The 25369-nt window shown below is 45.7% G+C and overlaps 1 protein-coding gene across 1 annotated transcript in view; it reads left to right on the forward strand.

Moving 5' to 3' along the window:
* The window catches only part of TNFAIP8L3 (TNF alpha induced protein 8 like 3), a 47103-nt gene extending 22679 nt beyond the window's left edge, over positions 1–24424 (forward strand). The window contains 1 exon segment of the mRNA XM_063090052.1: positions 23146–24424. Within this exon segment, the coding sequence (XP_062946122.1) occupies positions 23146–23708 (563 nt within the window). The 3' untranslated portion in view covers positions 23709–24424.
* The last annotated feature ends 945 nt before the right edge of the window (positions 24425–25369 follow it).

Here is a 25369-nt window from a genome sequence, read left to right on the forward strand (position 1 = left end):
GGCTGTGGCCTCAACCATCTTGGCTTTTCTTGAAATGTGGCATTGCATTGCTCACTGACCTGCAAGGTGGGCACCTGGCATCCCTGACCCTCACTCCCTCTGTGACCCTTTCTCTGTCCTTGACCCCATCCCAAATATGAGTGACTTTCACTTTCCACTTTTTATTTATGTATATCGATTTTGTGTTTTGATTACTTTTACGTATTAGAAAAAAAATAAGGATCTGTAAAAGTCTGTCATAACAATTATTAGCTTTTAGGAGGTATGGGGCTGCCACCACCAACATTAGTTCATTATTCCAAAAAAATTCATTATTGAGGAGTTGTGGTATTAAATGTAATATATATCTATTTCTAAAGGAATTAGATAGAAATTTAATTGAAGATTTCTTGTACATCTTGGAGAGAAAATAAGAGATCACATGGTGGCCCTCGCTACCTCCACCCCCTTCTACTGTAGCCTACCAAATAGAGGTAGCCCAGTTAGGAAGCTTATAGGAAAAAGAAGTACTCACCATGTAGACTCACATTTGTCAGAATTTTTATCCCAGTTTTCAATAAGCTCCAATTACCCTTAATGATTGGTATTCCCTCTCAGTCAGGAATTGTCTTATATTTATTTACTTTCTTGGCTTATATTATGAAAATGATTTATTTCTACCCCTTTTCAGATATAAAACTATAATATATATATATATATATATATGCATTTTCACCCTTCCAGAAAATTCCTCCCCCCCCAAAAAAAACCTCACTCTTTCTTAGTTTTCAGGTGGAAAGCAGTGACATTTCCTTTTTTGGTTCCCTTATTAAGCAGCCATCTTTCCTTATTACTTGCAAGTGAGTGAATATGACCAGTGTGAGTTTTAAAGGAAAGATCAGATGATATGAGGGACAGAATGACTGAGACAGGACTAAATTCTCGGAGAAAGCAAACATTGTGCTAACAATGATGAACAATGCATCCTAAGACCAGCAGGTGTGGTGAGTGCATGGGCTCTTACCAGACCCCCTGTCCCCGGGGTGGGAGGTCAGTGACAGACTGAGGCTGAGGGGTGGGTGAGAAGGTGTGTTTCCAACCATCCTTGGTGTTTTGTTTTATTGTTAAAAAACAAACTCTACATAAAAATAGTTCTGCCCAATTATACCTATTCTGCCAAATAGAACGCAGTGAGTGGCTGAGGTCTGAGCAAAGTGTGAGAAGGGGTCCAGGGTGGTGGTGATCAGGAGCCAAGATGTCACACAGGCAGAGCCTCATCTCCCTGGTCCCCGTCCCCTGAAGCATCTCAGACCCAGAAGCCCCTCTCCATTTCCTCTGCCTTGGGCCCACCCACCCCCACAAGCCCTCCTGGGTGCTAGAGGGACTAAGGCAGTGGAAACCCCTTAGGGGTTTAAAAAAAAAAAAGTCCTGTGGCCATTCCTGGAGATCACTCATGAAACGAAAATCTTGAAAACTTCCAGAGAGAAAAACCAGGCCCTTACCAATGTACTAGTTCTCTACACAGCAATGCTGGGAGCTAGACAACAGTTGTGCAATGCCTTTGAAATTCTTAGGCAGATGATTTCCGACATAGAGTTCTGAACCCAGTCAAAAACCATCAATCAAGTGTGCGGGTGGAATAAAGTCATTGTATGATGACACCATAGATCTCAAAAAAATGACTTTACCATGGTCCCCTTCCTTAGATAGCTGCTTAATCAGAAGGCGCCCCACTGAGGCGCCAAGCCAAATCCCTCCTGCCACCAGTTTTTGTGTTTAAATTTTTAAATGATTACAGTTTAAATGGTTAAATAAGCACCTATGTAATATTCTCTATTTTGCCTTTTGGCTCTTTATTCTCTGGCTCTTTAAGGTAATTTGCTGACACTGGTGCAAAATATTGCAGTGAAAACAGGGGAGTAAATTAAGAAAGAGGAGCCATGAGATCCAAGAATCAGGAGACAGGTGCAGGAGAGAAGGGGTGAAGGATGAAGGGAGACAGGATGACAGCCTGTATCAGGCACAGAGGGAAATGTGCCCAGACTGGGGCCTGGGCACAGAGGGCTCCTGGAGGGTCTCCAAGAAAAAAACTGAAGCAGTAGATCAGTGGATGTGTTTGAACCTATTAAGAAGAACCTTATATTCTGCTAGAAACCTTGGGAGTGAATTAGTCCTAGACAGATAGAAAAATAATCAAAAGATAAATAAGCAGTGTCCAACTCCCCAGAAAACAAGATGCATAAGAAAGGAAATGCCCATCATGAAAGGCATAGAACACTGCGTGACCCAGCTACAAACGATACTTAAATTACGGTAATGTCGTTGCTGAAGTCTGATTTAACCAAATGTTGAAAGAGCACCGAACTGGAAGATGGAAGGAGAAATGAATGGGGAAGACAGCTGAATTCTCACCTTCTATCGCAGGAAGCTAAAAGTGAATAAAATCAAGAACTGCCAGTATAAGAATGTAATCTAAATATGTAGAGGTAATTATTCATTGAAACAGCTAAAATGGTTTAAAGTGTTTTGACTCTAAGGAGCCAGCATCAGAGATGGGCCAGAGGACGCTGCATTTTGTTGTAAGCTTTATAGAATGATTTAACTTTTAGATAGTGTACCTGTATTACTTTGAAAATAATTTTATAAAAATAAGACAAAAACCAAAAGTGATTGGTTGGCTCAGGATGTGATGTGGCAACCATGCCCAGGTGGGGAAAGGGCACAATGAGGGGAGGGACCTCAGGCCCCTGATTGGAGGAAGCCAGTGTCCATGTCCCCAGGACATGCAAGCTCCTCTTATCATTATTGTGCCTGACATGAGTGTGAATGCATTTCAAAAATATGTCAAGACTGAGAGCCATTCATTCATGCAACGAACATTCTCTGTGTTTCAATCCCTAGCTGCAGTTGCTGGGATGAATAAACCATGATCTCTGCCCTCCAGGAGTTCCCAGACTGGTGGGAGATGAAGTTGCTCTTCCAGCTAATGGAAGAGTGATTGCTGTACAAGATGATAAGAATACACTAGAGGGAAAGGTGAGGGCAGAGAGAAATTGCCCAGAGGTCAGAAGTCCTTCAGTGAGCCATGGAGGTTGAGTAGGAATTGGGTTGTAGAGGTAGGGGGAACCAATGTCCAAGCACCAGGGACAGGATATGCAAAGACATAGAGGGGACCCAGGCATGAGAGGGCCTTGTCCAGATAAGACCTGCATGTGGCCCAGCGTCAAGAGCTCAGAGTTCGTAGAGGTGAACAGAGGATAGATCGTCAGCTCAGCAACCCGGTGTGCCGCGCTAAAGAGTCTGGACTTAGTAGTGCAGGTTGTGGGAAGCCAGCCAAGGTTCTTACTAGAGGAGTAGCATCATCGAAGCCTGCTCTCAGCCCAGTGTGGAAGATAGAACGGAAGCTGGGGTAGAGAGGTAAGTAAGGAGACAGACGTGTGTTCGGGGGAAAATGGAGAGGGTCTGTACTAAGGTCGTGTGAGTGAAGCAGAGGAAAGCAGATGCATTTGAAGATATTCAGGGAGTTGAATAGACAGTCAGATACCCCATTAGATGTGGGAGATGAGGGAGAGAAATAAGGCAAAGATGGCCCCTGAGTTCTTGGCAGGGGCAGGTGGACCTATAATACTAAGAGAGGGCTTCAGGGGGTTAAGAAAGGAGATAAGTGAAATTTTGAATGTGGAGGTGAGGGGCCTGTGGGAATCCAGGTGGAGAGGTCAGGCAGGCACTTATAGATGCAGTGGGCCTCAGGAGAGACCCTGAGGCTGGAGGAATGTACTGGAAAGGGGTCAGCACATGGGGCAGGGTGGCATTTCACATGCAGGGAGAGTATGTGGAGAGAGAAGAGGGCCCTGAGTAAGCTCAGAAGAACACCTAGACTTACAGCCTAGACGGAGGAAAAGGAGCCAGGAGGAAGCTGAGAAGGACGAGCTGTGGAGAGCTGGGATCAGGAAGGCAGAGAACGAGGGAGGGTCCCGTGTGCTAGAGGCCAGGTAAGCCGAGGACGAGAAGTGTGTCTCAGGCGGCTGCCCTTGGCATTCTCTGTCCAGGCGTTGCAGAGTAGTTAGCATATTTGCCCCTGCCAATGACCTGCAGAACCCCCCCAACACACACACACACACACTGTGACAACCAAAAATGCCTCCCATGTTTCCAAACACCTGTGAGGGGCAATTAAAAGACCATTTGTTGACCTTGGTGGGAGCCAGGGAAGTACAAAACCACAGCCCCTCTGTGCTGCTGTGGCCATTCCTTCCTCAGGGCTCTGCCTGGGTCACCCAGTCACTACAGTGTTTGAGGTTTAAACTTGTCATTGAGTTCCTACCATGCATTGGGGATGCCGCGGTGAACGCAGCTATCAAGGTCCCCCTCCTGGAACTGCCAAGGAACAAACACATGAAGCCAGGCAGGAATGTCCCTTGAACAGGCCCCGCTGTGGGTAGTTTGTACAGAGGAGGGGTGGGAGGGATGGCAGCAGGGGTGCCCAGATCTGGGGAGAAGATGCACAGAGCAAAATGGGGTGAGACTGGGGAAAGGATGAGCTGCCTTCCCTTTGGGGCCTAGTGGGAAGAGCCGGCCTTGAGGTTTCAGACACGACTCCCACACGCAACTGTATCTGCACAGGCAGCTTGCTGGGGCCGGGCCATGGGGTTGGCAGTCCATGGCTTGGTCTGTGAGTGCTGAGGCTAGCCCAGGAAGAGGCCTCAGAAGAGCTAACATGACGCCTGCTGACTGCCGGCTCTGTGGCAAGCACAGGCTGAGGTCTCACAGAGGAGGCTGAGGTCTGCTGGAGGAGGCTGAGGTCTGCTGGAGGAGGCTGAGGTCTGACGGAGGAGGCTGAGGTCTGCTGGAGGAGTCAAGGTCCTCAGGAAAATGGGGGAGGGAGAGGCATTTTGGAGGGAAGCCACAGAAAAGGAAAGCTGGAGGCACAAAGGTCAGTGTCCCAGGGTTTTCAGAGCGAGAGAAGAGCAGGAGGCATTCCATTGCTGACAAATGGCAGGAGCAGAGCAGGGAGAGAGCTGGGTGTCTGGTAGGAAACCAGCATGTGAGAGAAGGACGGCTGATGACCATCCTCCGGGCATCGGTGGGGCTGGTGCTGTATTTTTATGGATTAGAAAAAATTCAATTTCTGATTCTGAAGGGGTTACTATTAAATTGGGAAAATAAAACAGATTAGCAGAATCATCTAGTCTAGCTCCCTCATTTAACAGGATGAAGAGATGGGCCACGGGCACCCGGTGCACTGCTGGCTCAGAGGCAAGAGTCAGCAGGACCAGAGGTCAGCTCTCTGGTTTTCCCTGTATTTGGGGAGCAATTCCATGGCCACAACTCTGGCCTTTTGACCCTGCAAGACAGCCATTCTCAGCATCTGTGAGTGACAGCACCTGGTGATGGTGAAAGCTTTTAGTGGCACTGTTTCATATTACCATGAAGTATGAAAAGTGTTACTCTGTGCCTTTTACTGCCCTAAGGACAAGTATGTGGAAAGTTTAATTTAGGAAAGAAGCCTCAGAGAAGGTCACATTTGGGAATAACTTCCAGGAAGTGAGGCCCTCACCACTGGTGGGCCCCACCACTAGTAATTCTCTTGAGTGATGTGAATGGGAGTCCCCCATTGAGAGTGTTCTATCAGAGCAGGGATCCCTGCAGAGCTTCAGAGCCTAACCTTGGGGAACTCATAGGTACCATCCCACCTCCCATCTGCCTCAACACTGTCACTCCACAGGCATTGACCGTGGCACCAGCGGATATCCAAAATGCGGCTTGACTCATGTCTCAGATCTTAAGTCCATGAACAAAACCAATTTTACTACAGATTATACATAAGGAGTATTATAAGCAATATATGACACGTGCCTTTTTCCTGCTGTTCCACATTCAACTTGACTGAAATCCAAAAATGTCCTTGTACAAAATTCATATTTCACTAAAAAATAAAAATTAAGTAGCACATTGAGCAAGGCACATTGCTGTCTGCCAAATCATCTACCATCCAGAAGTACCTTCTGGTTTCTTCTCTCTCATGTGTTCTGACCTCTCTAGTAGAGCTAGCAGTTTATTTTTTTTCAAGCTCACTGAGCTGAGGGTTCAGATGTTACTGTATTAATCTACTTAGAGCACCTTCCAGGAAGTAGCGCTACCCACTGCCTCAGGCCACGTTTTGTTTATTTTTTACCATGGAGTTTGTTCCATTTTATTGCCTGCTTTTTAACAGCTCAGGTTCTGTGTCTATACTCCAAAAATTAAAGAATTCCAAAAACAGACATTTCTGTCGCATCAGTCTATTTACTAATTTCACACATCACCATGCTGGCATCCTAGCAGTGTCCTTGTTAGCAGTCTGGTGGCCTGAGCCTAGGTTTCTGAGTGCTTGCTGTGGTGGAGAACAGCCAGCAGAGAGGGGATCGTCCAGAGAGCCAGAACGTGGCCTGTGCTGTTCTGATGCCGCACAGTTCCTGAGTATTAAATAGCTCATGGGTGTGAAGGAGCATGAATGGGGAGGTTCCGGGGGTGGCAGGAGGGATGGGTGCTGCTGCCGTGGAGAGAGGGTTCCTGCTGGAATTGAACACCTAGGGCACTGTGGGCGATGCAGCTGGCCCCCAGGTGGTGCTGCTGCTGTTGTGGCAAAGACGGGCAGAGCCCAACTGGGCCAACCAAGCAAGTGGCTCCATGTGAAAGACAAGGGGTGGACCTTGGGCTGAGTTCAGAAAGCGTTTGAGTGCATTCGATTCAACCTACACTTCATGAATACACATCTCCTTCCAGGTGTGGGTCCTGAGCAGTTAGAATCTGGGCCTCAAGGAACAAGAAAGAACACTCTAAAATCATCCAGTCATCCATTTAACAGAGATTTATTGAACAATTTCTGCACAGCAGTCACTGTCCTACTTGTGAAGATCCACAGTCTTCTGAGCCTCAGTCCCTAAGAACTCAGCACCAGCTGCAGGAAGCAGAGAGCCAGTCACAGTGCAGCACGGGAACAGGGCTGTGTTGGAGCTGGGTGTGAGGGCCACCCTCCCTGGGAACAGGAATGGCCAGGAGGGTTGGCCAGGGGCTAACGGTGGGAGGGGACCTTCAGCTGCAGCAGACAACCTGTCAGCTATGCCTCTTACACCTGGGCAAGGGTCCACTGATTCAGCTAGAGGCCCAAGAGGATCAGGGCATGGTTGGCAGCCAGGGAAGCATCCTCAGAGAGAGCCGGCTTGATTTCTGATATTGCTTGGCTCTCATGCCTGACTATCTTCAGCCAGTTTGGCTTGGGCAAAGCCATCCTTGTGAAGAGGTGAGTGCCTTTTGGCTTCTAATTTCAGCATGTCAGCATTTGACTGATACTGGAGAAGGAGGCCTTTGGTGGGAGGGATGGGATGGGGATGGGCAAAGCCAGAGGGTCTGTGGGACTCGTCAGTGCCTCCTACCACTTTGTGGCTTAGGAAAGGGCGTTAGCAGGGAATCCTACCATGTGCCAGTAGACACTTTTAGACACCCTTTCCCCCAACAGGCAGCCTGGTGCTGGGTTATTTGTTACTTTATGCAGACACTTTATTGCAAAAACTGGAAACAGTGTGAAGTCTATCAAGAGAGGACCAGTAGAGGAAATGGTGACATATGCTGTCATCAAAAGATGGTGATGTTGTACATGGAAAGACATCTTCAGAATGTTGTGTAAAAACGCACATGAGAAAATAGTGTTCATCAATCCCATGTCAGTGAATTTGAAAGCGCCTGTGCCTGGGAGGATGTTTGGACAAATACACACGTGCTAACCGTGATGCGTGCTGGCATCGCGGGGTCTCATTTTCTTCCTTTAGCTTAGCGGTCTTTTCTGACTTTTCTCACTGCTCATTTATCATTTTTTGTAATAAAATTTTTGAAGAAAGAATATATTTTGAGAATGGCTCCTCATTCTCTCCTCTTAAAATAAAACAAGGAAGATAGTATTGAAATGTTACCAGTGGGCCGACCCCGTGGCGCACTCGGGAGAGTGCAGCGCTGGGAGCGCAGCAGCGCTCCTGCTGCGGGTTTGGATCCTATATAGGGATGGCCGGTGCGCTCACTGGCTGAGCGCGGTGGGGCCGGTCACAAGAATGACAAAAAAAAAAAAAGAAAATGTTACCAGTGGATGATGTTCATCACTTTATTCCTGAGCATGATCTACGATTCAGAGCAAATGCTTTGTGGATGCTCTAGGGAGAGAAAAGAGATATGGAGAGCTTAAGATACTTAAGTGAAATATCATGTGTGTGCTGTTTTAGGGGATGATTGTTCTTCTACACCTAAATAAACATTAAAGAAATTGATTCCTCATCTCATCCCCACTCTCAAAATATACACTAATCACAAGTGGTTTTTTAGGTGACTTTTACTAAAACCCTCAAAAAAAAAAAGTTAGCCCCTATATGACAGTCTCAGAAAACAGAGAAAAAGGGAAAGCTGCCCAGTCTATTTTGGAAGCTGGTTTACACTGACATCAAAATTAGACAAGGACAGTACTAGAAAAAAGTTATAGACCACTCCCACTTATGAGCACAGTTGCAAAATGCTAAATACAATATTTACTAGAAGAATTCATCAGTATACTAAATACATGTGCATCGTGACCAAGTAGGGCTTATCCTAGAAATGCAACGATGATTTAAATCAAAAAGTCTTTTAATAATTGGTTAAATTCACATATTAAAAGAGATAAATCATATGATCATTTCCATAGGTACAAATAAAGTGTTTGATAAAATTGGGTACACATTTCTACTTAAAAGCAGACAATGCCTTAACAAAATAGGAACAGAAGAACAGTTCCTTAACTTGATCAGTGATATCCATCAAAAACCCACAGCAGACATCGTACTCAGTGGGGAAATTTTAGTGGCAATCCTGCTAAAGTTAGGAACAAACAGGGATGTCAAATAGCACTTTTACTATTCAGTATTGTGCCAAATGTTCCCACCAGGGCTTAAAGGAAGAAAAAGAAATAAGAAGTTGAAGAAAACAATCACTTTGTGCAGGCAATATTGTGTATAAAAAAAAAAAGCCCAAGAGATGCTACATAAAATATATTAGAATAACAGAACTCAGCAAAATTTAACTGGAGATAAATATACAGGAACCAGTTGGGTTCCTATGCATCACTAACAGCCATTTAGATACTATAATAGAAAAAAAAGAATGATGATGATAGCAACCGAAACATAAGGTACCTAGACATAAATCTGATGAAATATATGCAAGAGCTTTACGGAGAGGTCTATAAACATTGCTGAAGGACGCAGAATACCTGTCTAATGGATGGGAATGTTCAATATTATAAAGATACCAGTTCACCTCGGGTTAATATAGGGTGTCCATGGTAATTGATCAAACAATCCTACCATTCATATGGAAGAGTAAAGGCGAGAATAATCAAGGTAATTTCTAAGAAGATAAAGTGAGGGGGACTTCCCTTTGGTCTATCATGACTATTACGAGTTCTGGTAATTAAGAAAATGTGGTATTGGTACTGAAACAGACCAAGAGACCAATGGAACAGAGTAAAAAACTCAGAAACAGATCCATGCAACATGGAAACTTGATATATGTATAAAAAAGGGGCCTACCAGATCATTAGTAGAAGGATGAACTATTCAACAAATAGAATAAACTGTGGGGAGACAAAGATTCCTGATCTCATATAATATGTACAAATAATTTCCAGGTGGATTGAAGACCTGAGTGTGAAAAACAAAACCTTAAAAATTCTGGGAAATATATGAGACTGCTTTATCACCTCATGGCCAGAAAGGAATGTTTAAAACAAGATAGAAAAGCCACCAGCCATCAGGAAAATATTGATAAATTTGACTATGTTAAAGTTTAAATTTTCTGTATGACTAAAGTTAAAAGGTAATGCTGCAGACTAGAAGGATATAGTTGCAACTCATGTGATCAGCATCAGAAGAGGATTAGAATTTATAGTATATAAAAACTTCTACAAATTAACAAGAAAAAGACATACAATCCAATTGGAAAAAAAGTGAGTAAATTATATGAACAAGCAATTCATGAAAGTGAAAAACCTGCATGCCCAATAAGCATGAAAATGTATTGCATCTCACTAGCAATCAGGGAAATGCATATTAAAACAAGATATTATTTTGTACCTATAAGATTAAAAAAAAATTCAGACTATTGGAAGTGTTGATGAGGAAGTGGGAACCATGAACTCATATGTTGCTGCTGGGGGTGAAAGTCAGTGCTGTCCCACTAAAGAGCATCTGGCAGCCTTTGCTACAGGACTTGGCAGTTGTGTTCTAGGTATAGAACCCAGGAGACTGTTGTGTGTGTGCAGGAGACAGTCTGTGGTCTATTCTGCTTGCAGAAAGTGGAAAGATCTTAAATGTCCATCAACAGGAAACATGGATATATAATACATTCATATAAAAAACGAAAGGACTAAAGTAGATAAATCTTGGAAGTGTGATGTTGAATGAATTTGCAAAAGGATCTGTGTGGTATGACGCTTTTTATGTGAAGTTTAAAAACATTATCAATATAGTGTAGATGCATGCATACTCATGCAATGAGACAAAGTATAAAAATGTGGATGAGACAAAGACACATCCACTTCTAAAGTACAATTGGATCTGGGGAAGTAGAAGCAGAAACGAGGGAGTCAAAAACAAAGAGGGCCCAAAATATTAAGAATTGTTCCATCTGGGTGGTAGCCACGCAAGTAATTGTTATATTATCTTCTGCTTTGCCTATATGTTTGAAATGCTTCGTGGTTTTTTAGAAAATTAATTCTTCTGAGGGGGAAAAAGCCTGCTCAATCTGCATCTTAAAATGGGAAATGATTCAAAAAAACATTTAAACTAATTGATGTTTGTTGCCCCATGCATGGCAGTTCAGTGGGGCAGGTTGAAGCACAGGACTCCGGGGCGGGCAGACTGCTGAATCTAGCTCTGCCACTTCCTAAATGGTAGGTTTAGACAAGTTACTTAATCTCTCCGAATCTTGGTTTCCTTGAATGTAAAATGCTGCTGCTGCTGCTGCTGCTGCTGCTGCTGCTGCTGCTGCTGCTGCTGCTGCTGCTGCTGCTGCTGCTGCTGCTGCTGCTGCTGCTGCTGCTGCCGCCGCCGCCGCCGACAGTGATGATACTAGTGCCAATTTCATAGAGTTGTTGCAAGAATATGATAAATTACTGTGCATAAAGCACTTAGAAGAGCAAGGACTATGTATGTGGACTCTATTATTATAATGCCTGAATACAATCTACCATTCAGAGACACCAGTTACTTGTTACAGGCAAAGAGAGGGGGAGGGAACAAATAAGCTTTGTGTAAAGAAATCCTGTAAGTAGATGTTGTTTTTAGTGATGGCTGCTCTTCTACTGCAGTGAGACTAAAATATCTCTCAGATCTCCAAAATTAACCTGTTGAGTTGGAGATGATTCACCCCCCGGGGATTTTACAAGTATCTGCTTCAGTTAGCTCTGCTAAGTAAAATGATCACTCATTCACCTTTCAGAACTGGCTGTAAAATCAATAGGAAAAACAAAATCAATATGTAACTCTGTTGAAATATATAGAATTCCTTCCAAAAATGAAAGTTACATCTGTCTTCAGGTTTTGATGAATATGTGGTATTGCTCTATCACCTAAGACTGTCCCTTTTGTATTTAAAAAATAATGATTAAATGTCATTTACCCTAGCTAGAAGGAGATTTAAATTGAGGACTATTTAATGTTTCCAATAAGTGAGAAATCAGTCATTAGGGAGTCAGGGGTGATTTTCTGAAATCAGATGCAGGAAGGCAAAAATTGCCAGCTTTATCTGGCAAACTTGGGCCCAACAGCAGCTCTGCTATTTAGTGACCATGTATTTTGAGTGAATTCCTTAAATCTCCTGTACCTCAGTTTCCTCATGTATAAAATGGAACTCATAGTCCCTCTCTTGCAGGATTGTTGTGAGGACCAAATGCGTGGTGAACACCACCTCGGGTATATAAGCTGTGCTCAGTAGTCATCTTTATCTCTGATGTTATCGTTAATCAAGACACCCATTGCTCAGTGCTGGTGAGTGGTGGGTCTAAGACAGGATGAGATAGACAATGAGCTGAAAGCTTTTACAGCTGACCCTTCCAATCTCTTTTCAATTCATCTGAAACAGTAAGTTATTTCAAAGCCCAGGAATGAAAAAAGCTTGGTCTTCGTCTTGAAGATGATCCAGTGCTGCTTTTCAAAGTGTAATTACTCAGTGCAAGTTACTAAAGTGATCTGAATCTGCTTTCCTGTAAGAAGCGTCCTGATTTGACTGCCATTGCTTTTGTATGTACTTGCTCAGCACCCTAAAACACCCAGTAGAGCAAGAAAATTTCATCATGACTGGTCCCCCCCAAACACATGAATCCCCATTCCTGGCCTCTGCATGAATTAATCTCTAGGACTGAGCAGCCACCAAGAGCGAAGCCAAAACTCTGCCTGCTTACAGGCCTGAGCCAGAGGCAAGATTTCAGGGGCCCCAAAGCCCAAGCTGCAGGCAGGACAACTGGCCGTGTAGCAGAGCGGGTGAAGCCTGGTGTATTAGTCTGTTTCTGTTGCTTATAACAAAACACCTGAAACTAGTGATTTATAAAGAAAACAAAATTTATTACTTACGGTTTCTGAGGCTGGGAATTCCAAAGTCCATCTGGTGATGGCAACAGTCACAGCAGGGTCTCGCATTGCAAAAATTTTGGAGTAGAGAGCAGAGAAAGACACTCTTCTTTTAAAGCCCTCAGAACCATGCCCCTAACAACCATTTTTAATCCATTCTCTACTGCACAGTCCTACAATCCAATCACCTGCTATTGCTGTTGTCACCACCAGATGGACATTGGAATTCCCAGCCTCAGAAACTGTAAGCAATAAATTGTGTTTTCTATATAAATCACCAGTTTCAGGTATTTTGTTATAAGCAACAGAAATGGACGAATACACCTGGCGAATGCAACACCCCCGTTCTGCGTTTGCTCATCTTTGGTAATTCAGTCCTTCATCCTTCCAACTTCCACCCCAACCCTACTACATCCAAGTCTGCCTCCCCCTTCCTACCCTAATTCTTAAATAATCGATTCTCTTGATGGAGGAGAACAGGTGGTTTGGTGGCGGTCCACAAAAGGATACAGTGTGGCTCTGACTAACGTGAATAGAGAATCGACTTTCACTGGCTAAACAGGTATTTGCATTTTGAAGGAAGAGCCCGTTTATCCTTCAGGATCCCTAATTGGCTAATTATTTCAGGAAGATGGGTCTTTTCATCCTCCCTGACTTACTGGAAAGGCACAGGGTTTGCATGGGGCAGGACAGGCGAGGTTTGAGGTGCCCTGCTGGACAGGCTGATGTGACCCTCTCCACCCAGATGCCAACGGACACCTGGAACTCAGGACTGAAGTCATCGTCCCCACACACTGGCTTCTCCCCTGTGGTGCCTATTTCAGTTGGTGGTGCCTTAATGTCCCCCCAACCCCACGCACTGCCATCTCCCAAACTAGAAGAAACACTCAGCATCATCCCTGACACCTCCCTCTCCCCCCACCACAGTCATCCATGCTGTTCCTTATTACCCTCCCCCTGTCACCCAAAGGACAAGCGAAAGATCAAAAACACAATGCACTTAACTGTCTTACTAATTGCTCTGGCTTCCTACTGCCTTCAGGGAATATCTCAAGGCAAGTGAGAGTGTTTGAAAATCTGTATCTCGAATTGTCTTATTAAAATTTTTGAAATTTTTATGGCTCACTTCTTGTCAGATCTGATTAGATTATTGCTTTTACCTTAGAGTTTGGCTGTGGAAAAGCTCTTGCCACAGGAGGGTGATCATCGACTCTCCATTTTCTCGCTGTTCACGGGTGCTTGCATGGTGAGCGGATCGTCTTCAGTCCTCAGTTCTGTTTCTTGCAGGAATCTTGAAACTCCTGGTCCATTTTGTGAGGGTTAGTTTAGTTAGAACTAAACATATAATCAGTGAGTCTGTTTAACCAAGCACACATAAACATGCTGAAATAAATGAAAACTGCTGAAAGGAGCAAATGCATGAGGGATATGCTTGACACCCCTCCCCACCCCGCGTGGGGACCTCTCTCTCTTACCTCAGAATGCCACACAGCAGCGGGGCCCGGGTCTGCCTGCATATTAAATATTAGTAAGGTTTATCTCATTACAAAAAAAGGAAACACTTGTAGAGGTTTCATGTTTTCATTTTATGCACCCTCCCCCCACTGTCCCCAGTGGTGCCTGGTGAAGGCTGCTGCCCTTTGTCATGGTGACCCCACCCATAGGACACACAAGCTGCTTAATTCTTGTTGCAGGTGGAAAAAATCTGGGGGACCTCATGTGTCAAGCTAGGGCTAGGGCTCACAGACCCCTCGAGCCCGTTGTACAGACTGGGTCACAAACCTCTCACATGCAGGTCCACGAGCTAGGTGAATAGGAAAAGATCCTGGGAGCCGTGGGTAAAAAATTAGTAGGCTTTATTCAGAGCTAGAAGCAGACACCCTAGTGGCCTCCCAGAGTGTCCCGAGAAGTGCCGTTAGTCCTTTATACTTAGGTCCATAACCCAGGACACCTGGGTGCCCATACGCAATTACAATAGATAATAACCAAGGAACACCTGGGCACACGTGGCTATTTACAGCAAATACTCAGCAAGATTCTGAATATCTGTGAGACCCTGACCATTTTCCTATATTTTCCCTGCATCAGGTCTTTCCAGAAGCAGAGGTGAGCTCAGGGGATCTGCCTTTAAGGCAGGTGGACCCTTTGGAGGATTGGAGAGGAGCCAGACCCAAGAATTCCTCAAGGATGTGCTGGGTTAACCCTCAGAAAAATCCATTCCCCAACCCTCATAGGTCATCTAACTTTTACCGTGGATGCCTTTTTATTAACTTTTGGTGGTGTACTTTCTTGATTTTTTGTATTTCTGGTATCTTTTTTTTTGGTGTTTATTCATTGTTGCAGGGGGTTTCACAGTCCACCGGTTTGAGACTAATGACTAACTAGGGTGCTGCTGTGGTTGCCAATTTCGTATGGCTCCCTCCGTGACTGCTCAGTTGGCCTCTAGTGCCTTGTGTGTGTGGTTGTCTCGGGTCTTGGGCTTCTCCGGGGATCCACCTTTCTGGTCAGCTTGGACTCTGCTGGGCTGGTGGATCACGTACCACAGGGTGTGTGATCTCTGTTGAGCTTTCACTTCCTGTGCAGGACTTCTCCCTGTTCCGTGTGCTCTGGCCCAGGCTGTTAGATCGTGCAGTGGCGACCCCACCGGGTGTGTGGTTTCTGTCGAGTCTCCACCTCCCTGGCCGCACGTCTCCCCACTCTGTGCGCACTGTGCTGGGCTGGGGCGTGTCTTCTGCACCCCTCGTCTATCAGCTGGGCCTTCAAGACCCTGCTCGGCACCGCCTCGCCCAGGAAGTCTACCAGGTTTCTGCTAGGCACAGACGACCGGTCTCTCTGGGTGCCTTTGTAGCACTATGTAGATCTTTCTCGGGTCTTGTTCACCTTTGTATCCCCCCAGTATATACCGAGTATAGTGCCCACCTGCAGCCAGCTCTCCGGCAGGTTCAAGCGGACCTGGGAACTCTCCTACCACACTATTCCCAACCAGAAATTCGTTAGGCTTTTTTCCAAACTGGTGGCCGCAGAGATGGTATTTGCCTCCCAGTAACAGGGAGTTTACCTGGGGCCGGAGTCCAGGGTGTGGTGGAGTGACAGTCGGCCCGCCCGTACTTCCTTGCCCTCCCGAGACTGGCCGGGGACGCCCCCCGCCACCAGCCCCTCCGGAGAACGCGGAGGGAGTGGGAGCGGAGGCCGGTCCGCAGGCTCCGGAAAGCCCGGAGCCAGGCCAAGCAAGTGGGAGGGCTCAGTGATGGCGGAGCAGGGTGGAGCTGCCCACACCTGGGAAAATGGAGGCAGCACCGGGGCGGTGAGTGGCCTGGTGGTGCAGGCGGGAGCCACGTGGGCATCCACCCCCCGAACAGAGCTGTGCCAGGGATCACTCACAGTGCTGTGCCAGGTCGGGTGCTCGCTCTGTCTCTGGTTTGCCGCCTTTCCCAGTTCTCGGCCGCTGCCGCCTCGGGCTCCTCAGTTGCGGCACGGCTCGGGCGCTCCCAGGAATCTTCTTTAATGCCGGCCTGAAACCTCGAATCCTGAATAGGGCCGCTGGCCGCCTTCAGCGCGGCCCCGGCCTCCGGGATCCTGGCTGCATCCACAGCAGCCCTGGCACCGCGTTCCCTGTTTCGAGACTCGCTTTTGCAGCTAAGAAACAGTTCTTTTCCTGCTCCATACTTCAAAGCTGTTGCCTGTAAATGAGGCAGCCTTTCCTGCCGGGGGTAAAGTGGCGGTCACCCCCCACGACCGGCCAGCAGCAGCTGTCCTCCCTTAAGAGATGGCCAGAGGAAGATCCACAAGTTTCCCGGCTGCCTGAGGCCCAGTGGCCACCTTTTCCACCTCAGCTACTCCGCGCCAGCCGCCACAGCTGCCGCCATCTTGAAAAACCCGTGGATGCCTTTTGAAGTAGCCCTTCATATCTTTCTTAAGCCTCAAACATACGATCTCACTCAAGTACGAAGGGATTAGACCAACACTTTTGTTTTGTATATTTTTCATGCACCTCTAAGCTTTGATCATTTCTCTGTGGGGAGAAAGGAGGATGAGGTTTTTGCTGGTCGCTAACCTATAGGTCCCACCATCCCTTAACTATTTCATTTCTTTCTGCCTCCTCCAGCTCCATGTTCTTTCTTCAATATTCCAGGAGTATATAAACAATAATTTTATACTAGGGAAAGAAAATGTCTTCTAGTTCAGCTCCACTGTAGATGCAATTGCTCAATTAGTCTTTCTGGAAACCTCAACTGTTAGGTTGACACCTAAACACCACTTAAGGTTCCTTAATAGTCATCCCCACAGCAGGTTAGGGACAACTAAGAACTAAGGTAGAGGCAATGACTTCTCCAGGAGGCATTTTATCCTTGTCATGGATAGCCCATCCTACAGACCACCTCACCCCTATAGCAAACCCCTTCCTCATCCTCCACCCAGAGAACAGACAAGGAAACAGGAAGGGAGGGGGAGGCCTTCGCTCTCCCCACTGGCTCCCGGCCTCTTATCAATAGTGAAGGATGGAGCATGACGGACATGGCAGATCCAGTCAGCTTTTCTGGGTGCACATGTGACTGAGCAGGATGGTTACTCATTGTGAAAGCTCAAGTTCAAAGTGGTTTGTGAGCCTGCTGCATCCCAAAGAGGCTTGCTTGAACTCCCCCACCCCAACAGGTAAATGTGATTGAGTGCCGAGACTTGGGCTTCCACGAATCTCCCTGTGCCCAGGGTCTCCTCCTCCCCATGCCCTCGGGCCACCCCTCCCACCTTCCTTGTCCTCTGGGTTCCCCACCTCGACAGGTGGTGCTTTCTCTGGGTACCATCTCCACTCTTAACTTCTACCTAACATTCTTAGCTAATTCTTTTTCCTGCCATCCTCTTAAGCTGTTTACAGAAGTGAAGTGATCCTGTGTGTATGCTGGCTATTACAAATAATTTCCGATTTTATAATTTTGACATGACTCTCCATACTCACATTCAAGTTTTCTACACACTATGTAGAGAAGTTACAGAGTCCTGTGAGTAAGAGCAGAGACTAGCTGACCCCCCAGCCCCTCTCCACCTCCACATCCTGGGGTGATGCTCAGAATGCTTTTCTTAGCTGACAGCTCAGAGCCTGTCATCTTCTATAAACGTCATTTACTTTATTTCTCCCAAAATTTATTACCTTGATCTTACCATGCTGAAGCTCATTTGATTCTTTTCTGCCCACTCACCCAGCTTGGTAAGATCTTCCTGCTGTTTATCACTATCAGTTTGGCATTTCACCATCTGGGAGAGCTTAGTGTTTTCTAGACACATGGAAACATCCCTCGTATTCCAGCTGAACGTTGTTTGTAAAACCAGTAACTGGGACTGGCCCCAGCGCTTTTCCAGGCAGTGAAGGAAGCACCCACTTCAAGTATCTTCTGCCTTCTTTCTCCACGCCAGCTCACTCCCATCGTCACATCATTCTCCTGACATAGTTCTATACTTTTCCTTTCTTTGTGAATGTTCTCAGAGTACTTATTCTCAGAGCATCGGCTTCATATTCCCTGCTCGAGAGCTCTTTCATCGACCTTGGTTTAAGGAAGCTCCCTGTTTTTTCTACAAAGATGAATTTTGCAGCCTCCTCAGTCTTGTCTCATTGTGCTGGTCAGGTCAGCTATACTGTAGCTACATAATCACATTTTTGTCTCTATTCTCAGAGATTATGAGGTGTCATAAATAATCCGTTACCTTTTATGGCTGGAGACTGGGAACTTTTGTTCAAATGTGGTTGGGAGAATTTTCCCTGGCCGAAAGCTTCCTAAGGCTTGTATACAGGAATACGAGGACAGTTTTTGCCAAGACCTATCCTAGATACCTTGGTGTTTCACCACCAACAAGCATGTGTCCACTAGTTAGGGCCTTTTCCCCAAATATGCCAAGCTCTCTCCTGACCTTGGCTTCCAAAGCTTAGTCACACTGTTCCTCTCGGCCTTCAGTGTCCCTCCCTGGTGAGTCTCCAGCATGGTTCCTTGCAGAGGCTGAGACAGAGGGAAGGATTTCCATGTGCAGAACGTCTTCTGAATAGACAGCACACACACTCTCCCTCAGTGTACTAACTCTCCCTTAAATCATTTGTAACACTATGTATGCATGTTGGAACCAGTGATATCTCCCTACTCCTTTCCCACAGATCTCTGGGAGTTGTAAAAGTGTTCTGTTGACCAGTGTCTTGATTTTATTTCTCTCAATGCTATCCCACTATTTCCCATAATGCATACCGCAGGATGTGTTTGCTGTGTGTGTGTCCAGTAAGTTTGGGATGTAAAACTGTACAGGTGTCTTTACTGCGGAACTTCTCAAAGCTTTAATAAGCTACCTAGTATGGCAAACCATCAAGAGCAAGCCATAATATATAGACATCTACAAACTCATTTAACTGACTGCAGAACTTCCTTTCCTGGAGCATCTTACAGGACGAGTGGTCTGTAGGATACGTGTTGGAGCATATTGTCAGCGGGTCCTACATCAGCATGTCAGAATCACTTAGGAAGCTCTGACAATCTGGAGTGTGGGAATCTACTTGGTTGTTGTTGTTTGTTGTTTTTTCTTAAAGCTTTCCTGGTGATTTTTTTTTTTTTTTTTTTCCTTTTCTGGCATCTCCGATATGGGGATCCAAACCCTTGATCTTGCTGTTATAACACCACACTCTGACCAACTGAGTTAACAAGCCAACCCTTTCCTGGTGATTTTGATGATCCCTAACATTTGGGTTTCTCTGCTCTAAACTTTTGATCTTTAAGACTTCAGAGATACTATACCTGTGAACATCCTGCGCCCTCTCTATAGAAGTTTGTATCCCTAGGTCCCTTGTAGGTAAATAAGAAATTCGTATATATGAGAGAGATGGCTGGAAACTTCTCAGGGAAACCACCCAGGGCCTTTGTGTCTTGGGGAACATTACCGGTCTGTGTTCATGAATTTAGAAACGACTTCCCCAGCATCATAGCTGTCCCCATCTGCTCACATTCAAATCCACCTTCAGAGCCCATGGTGCTTACCCCAACTGTTCTCACTCATGTCAGTTTGGGCTGTTCCGCAGCTTTCTGTGTTTTGTTTCATTGTCAGCATGTTGCCTCCCTGCAGGACCATATTTAGAGTAAGACACAATTGAATACTTTTTTTGAATTTCCGCATAGCACCTCATACAGAGCCAAACTAATAGTAATAGAGAAAACAAGGGACAAAAGAGACCTTGGTCCAAAAGGAATAAAAAAGGATTAAGGTCGACTCTAGAATTAAAAAGCAGATAGAGAATGGTGGTAAATGTGGTAAGAGGGGTGGGTGTACAGCTTACCCTGCTGAGATGGCAGTATTTTAAATGTTAGGTAAGTATCTTATTCCACTCTGATTTTTTTCTTTGTTACTTCTCTGTTCTTCATTTCTTAGGTCAATGATCCACCACTAGTAGTACAGTAAGGTGACCAGCTTGTCCCAATTTGTGTGGGACTTTCCCAGTTTCTGCAACAGAAGTCCACTGTGTGGGAAACCCCTTATTGGCAAACTGGACAGTTGGTCACTCTACTAGGAGACAAAAAGAGCTCCCTGATCAAATAAAACTGGGAAATGATCTATAACACTCTACCCACCTGAATTCATTTCCTATTGCTGCTATAACAAATTACCACAAATTTAGTGGCTTAAAACACTAATTTATCATCTTATATTTCTGGAGATCAGAAATCTGAAATGAGTTTTACAGGGCTAAAATCAAGGTGTTGGCAGAGCTCCATTTTTTCTGAAGGCCAGAGGGAGAATTCCTTTGCTTGCCTTTTCCAGCTTCCATAGGCCACCCACATCCCTTGGCTTGTGACCCCTTCTTCCACCTTCAGAGCCAGCAATCCCATCACCCCAGAGACAGGGCCGTTACTCAAAAGTCTTCAAGCTTCTTCTGTGGAATTGACTTCAAAGCACACAGCACAATATTTTGAGCATCCTTAGTGGTTGTAAATATTTGTCTTTGGAAGACAGGTTTGATTTCTTTTTGGACCAAAGGTTACTCTCACAAAGGTCCGGTGACCGTGGTAGATGATCAGACTGGACAGGAATATCATTTGTCTCAAACTCTGGAAGAACATTAATCAGGAAGTCTCAGCTTTCTCATGGTAAAGAGGAGACAGGAGATACTATTCATTCCTTTCATGTTCTACACAATAAGTGTCTATTCTCCTTGCACCAAGGCTGAAGGGAAGATCCTGGCCATGTGAGGGCCACTGGGCTGTGAAGTTGCTTGAAGATTCCGTCGTCTCGGACTTTGGGGAGAGAGCTTCCTGGGGCTGTGGAAGGTCCCTGGCACCCACTGCTTTAGTTCTGCTGATGCCACTACCGTGACCCCACTCTAGGTTGTGCTCCGTAGGGGCCTACAGCTGGAAGAGGCCCAAGAGTAGAAGTAGCTGTCCCGGAATGGGCCAGGTCTGAGGGAGCATGGCAGGGCCAGCCATGAGAGGGCATGCAGGGCTTTCATTTAAATCGTGTTTGAGTGTTCATTGAGTCTGTGTGTATTGGGGTTCTCCAGAGAGACAGAATCCATAAAATATGTCATAAAAATATATGAGAGGGGATTTATGAGGGGAATTAGCTCACTTGATTGTTTCAAGTCCCACGATAGGCCACCTGCAAACTGAGTGCTGGTAGCGTGGCTCAGTCCAAGTCCAAAAGCCTCAAAACCAGGGAAGCCAATGGTGCCCTTGGTGTAAGCCCTGGAACCCAAAAGCAGAAAAGTCTTGAGCTCTGATGTCCACAGACAGGAGAGAAGATTGTATCCCAGCTTCAGTAGATAAAGAGAGCGATTCTCCTTTTTCTCCATCTTTTTCCTCTTGGGGCCCCCAGCAATGGAGGGTTCCCGCCCATACTGAAGGCAGATCTTTCCCACTCGGTCCACTCAGGCTCTCATACTAATCTCTTCTGGAAATACCCTCATGGACACACCTAAAAAGATAGCTTTACCCGGTTTCTCAGCATTCCTTCATCTGATCAAGTTGACACCTAGAATTAGCCTTCACACTGTGTCTGTGAGGCCAGAACGTCCAGTGATTAGTCACTGCACACTGAGGGAATGAGTCCAGAGTGAGCAGAGGGGTAGGATATGAGTTGGGGAGGGGCCAGAAAAGGAGAACAGAAGCCAGTGCATATGGCCATCTGTCTGTCCACTCTGCCTATCATACCTGTCACTCCTGTGTGACCACAGACCACTGGACAAAAGCTCTAAGGATTCTCAAGGACCCTCAGTTCTCAAAGGAGTAGTGGTTTTTCTTAGCATAAGTTTATGTGCACTATATTTCATTACTTTCTTGTTCTTCTGCATTTCTCTGGTATTTTACTCAACAGGCAACATTCCATGCCTGTGCCAAAACTGAGCCAGGTGCTATGGGAGACACTGTCTCTGTCCTTGGGCAACTTGAATCTCCTTGGTAGACAAGAATAATATGCATACAGACTTTAGAGTGGGAAAGGCCGGCGGGTTTCACTGCAATTGTCACCTCCAGCTGATGGTGACTTGGTAGAGTATTGCACCAAATCTCAGACAGCATTGATTGTAAGATGCCATTTTGTGTGCTCTTAAGAAAAAAAAATGCTGCCAATTAAGTTGTGAACAATCGCTTTCTTATTAGTTAGAATTTTTATTTATACTTTTTTGAAAAAGCCTTTTTAGACTTATTTAGACATAGTGCTGTGGGGTTTATTTTAACATACATATCTCTCATTCATTCTTAAAGTGGAGAGTAACAGCAAAATAAACTGGCGGTGGTCTTCCTCAGCTTTTTCATACTCACAGTGCTATTCATCCGAGGCATTTTTGACTTGGAGTTATTGATGTCTGTGTTTCCCACACAGTGCCTTCTCTGTGCTGTCAAGAGCATTGGTGAGGGAGCATTTCCTACAAGAATTCTCTTGATTTTCTCCCAAATCTGGACACCTATTATTGTGTAAATTGATGTGCACACAGGTAATGACAACCACAGCACAAGAACTACCTGTCAACAGTGACTGTAAGACGCATCCCAATTTCCAGGGTGTCAAAAGTGAAAAAATACATCTCAGACTCAATGAAATATGACAGACTCAGTCAACATGACTGCCATGATCAGCTATGCATGTCTGTCTGGGAATGGGGCTGACATTGGGCCTGCATTCTTGTCACTAAGCAATAATTTGCTCCCATATAATTTGCAAAACTGAATGGTTTCCAGTGTGACAGCAGTAGTGAGGAATTCTCCATGAGCTAGAGGCAGGAAGGTTTTATGCATGAAGTGGATCTAAAAAGGTGAGACCTGGCCTGGACAAGAGGAGACCACTTCCAGCAGAGGAAGAGCATGAGCACAGTTTAGAAGGTTCAAAAGAGTAAACAAGCATGTCCTGTGGAGAGGAAAGTGGGGTAACCAGGCTGGGGTGGGGGTTAGCTACGGACTTGTGGGATATGAAGTCATGAGTTTTTGCTCTAAGGACATAAGTTCACTTGTGTGTGTGTGTTTTCACTTGTGGACACATAATGAACAGTTCTTGTATTTCTATAACTTTTCTTTCCTTACCATAGGTCCCGATGTTTTTAGTTCTAAGAGTCTTGCCCTTCAAGCCCAGAAGAAGATTCTGAGCAAAATAGCCAGCAAAACCATGGCCAACATGTTGATTGACGACACCAGCAGCGAGATCTTTGATGAGCTCTATAAAGTCACCAAAGAGCACACTCACAACAAGAAGGAAGCTCACAAGATCATGAAAGACTTAATCAAAGTGGCAATCAAAATTGGGATCCTCTACCGGAACAACAAGTTCAGCCAAGAGGAGGTTGTTATTGTGGAGAAGTTCCGGAAGAAGCTGAACCAGACCGCCATGACCATCGTCAGCTTCTATGAGGTGGAATACACCTTTGATAAGAATGTGCTGTCCAAGCTCCTGCACGAGTGCAAGGACCTGGTGCATGAACTGGTGCAGCGACACTTGACGCCCAGGACCCATGGGCGCATCAACCACGTCTTCAACCACTTTGCCAATGTGGAATTCCTCTCCACCCTCTATAGTCTGGATGGAGACTGTAGGCCCAACCTCAAGAGGATCTGTGAAGGAATCAATAAATTGCTAGATGAGAAAGTCCTTTGAATGCCTTCCCTCCTCCTGGACTTGGCTGCTTTAAAGTTATAGCACCCAACACGGGCCGGGTGAGAATCAAGAAAACAAGCAGAAACCCTTGTCAAAGATGTCCATGTTCTGTTCTGTTCATCCTTCTGATGCTGATTCTAAACTGAGTGCAGGTGTGTTTATCCCCTGAGCGTTATCTGATGAGGTCTGCACCTAAAGTCACCTGCAAGCCTAAAGGACATTTCATCTATTCTAAGCAGACAGGCTGCTTTGCTGATCACGGTGATCTCAGTTCATCTCGTGGAGTGGAAGGAGCCCTGGACCAGGAGCCAGAGGACATGGATTCGGTTTCCAGCTCCACCAGTGACGACTCTGTCCTCTCTATCCTGCAATCACATGATGCCGGTCTGCCTACCTCACAGTGCTATTGTGAGGATTGAATGAGATGATGTATGTTCGTGCTTTTGAAAATATTAATGTAAGGTCTTAATATTTTGTGTTCTGAATGTGAGAGGAATAAACCTGGAGCCAGGCTATTAAACAGCATAGAAGAAAAGAACAATAGAATCTAATGGGCTAGGTTTGCAATTTATCCCTAAATGTGCTGCCTCAAATGAAATAAAATGAGATCCAAAGGTGTGAAAAATTATGGCTACCAATTGAAAAAATGTTTTTCAAGAGTTGTGTTTTTTAGGTCTTAGAGGTGCAGGGTTATGATTCTGTGGAGGGAAACTTCCCATGGGGGGTAGGAAGAGAGTTTTTCACCCGTGACACAGAAGCAGAGGAGCACTGTGCTCCCCCTGCAGGACCAGCCTTCCCTCCTCTAAAGGGCAGCCGCTCTGTGGCACGGGAGAGTCAGGCAGAATGAACCCCTATCCGTCTTTCTTGGCCTTTCACAGTCATTTTGTGCTGTTTTCTGTGGTTCATTAATAAATGAAAACTACCCTTCAAACAAGAGGTCTTGGAGTTGTGATTCAAAATAAAATTCACTGGACTTAGATCGTGTTAAGAATAATGGGATTGGAAGGAAGAAGAAAAGGAAGAGCAGGACTCTGCACTCAGACCCCCAGGGGACGTAGCCCCAGGGAGCTCACACAGTGGGGAGCGATGTCCATTGAGCCTACATTGGCCAGTCAGCCTCAACGGGCTCCCATGTCAACATCAGTGCAAGCTGTCCAATTAAGTTCTTCAGCCACAGCACCCAGAATTCATAGGAAGGACATCTGGTACAGGATGTCATGTCCTCCATATCTGACAAACACAGCCTATCCCCTCTTCTCAGATGCGAGGGCTAAATGGTGAGGCCCTGTGCGTATCGAGGCTGGGGTGGTTGCTGCTCCTTTGGCAGTGCTGGTGGGAGCTGCTGGCAGCGGGCTCCTCTTCCTTCCCAGCTGCCTGCTAGGCACTGGTCCAGCAGTAACTGGATTTTCACCTGCAGAGTCCTCAAGGCCTGTCTTGATCTACTCATCTAAGGATGGCTTTCTGGTTTAAGAGGTGGTTCTAGAAGTTGGTTTGTTTTTTAATTAAGTGGGCCATTACAGAGAACTCAGACCCAAGAGAAGTTGGTTCAACTCTCTTCTGTCCATGTGAGATATAGTGGGGAAGAAGGCAGGATCCCCAGCCAAGGAAGGTTGTCTCCAGGGAAGCTGGGTCCTTCCTGCTGTGGTTAGGGAAGGATCAGC

The sequence above is a fragment of the Cynocephalus volans genome, chromosome 3, assembly GCF_027409185.1.
Source record: "Cynocephalus volans isolate mCynVol1 chromosome 3, mCynVol1.pri, whole genome shotgun sequence".
NCBI lineage: Eukaryota > Metazoa > Chordata > Mammalia > Dermoptera > Cynocephalidae > Cynocephalus > Cynocephalus volans.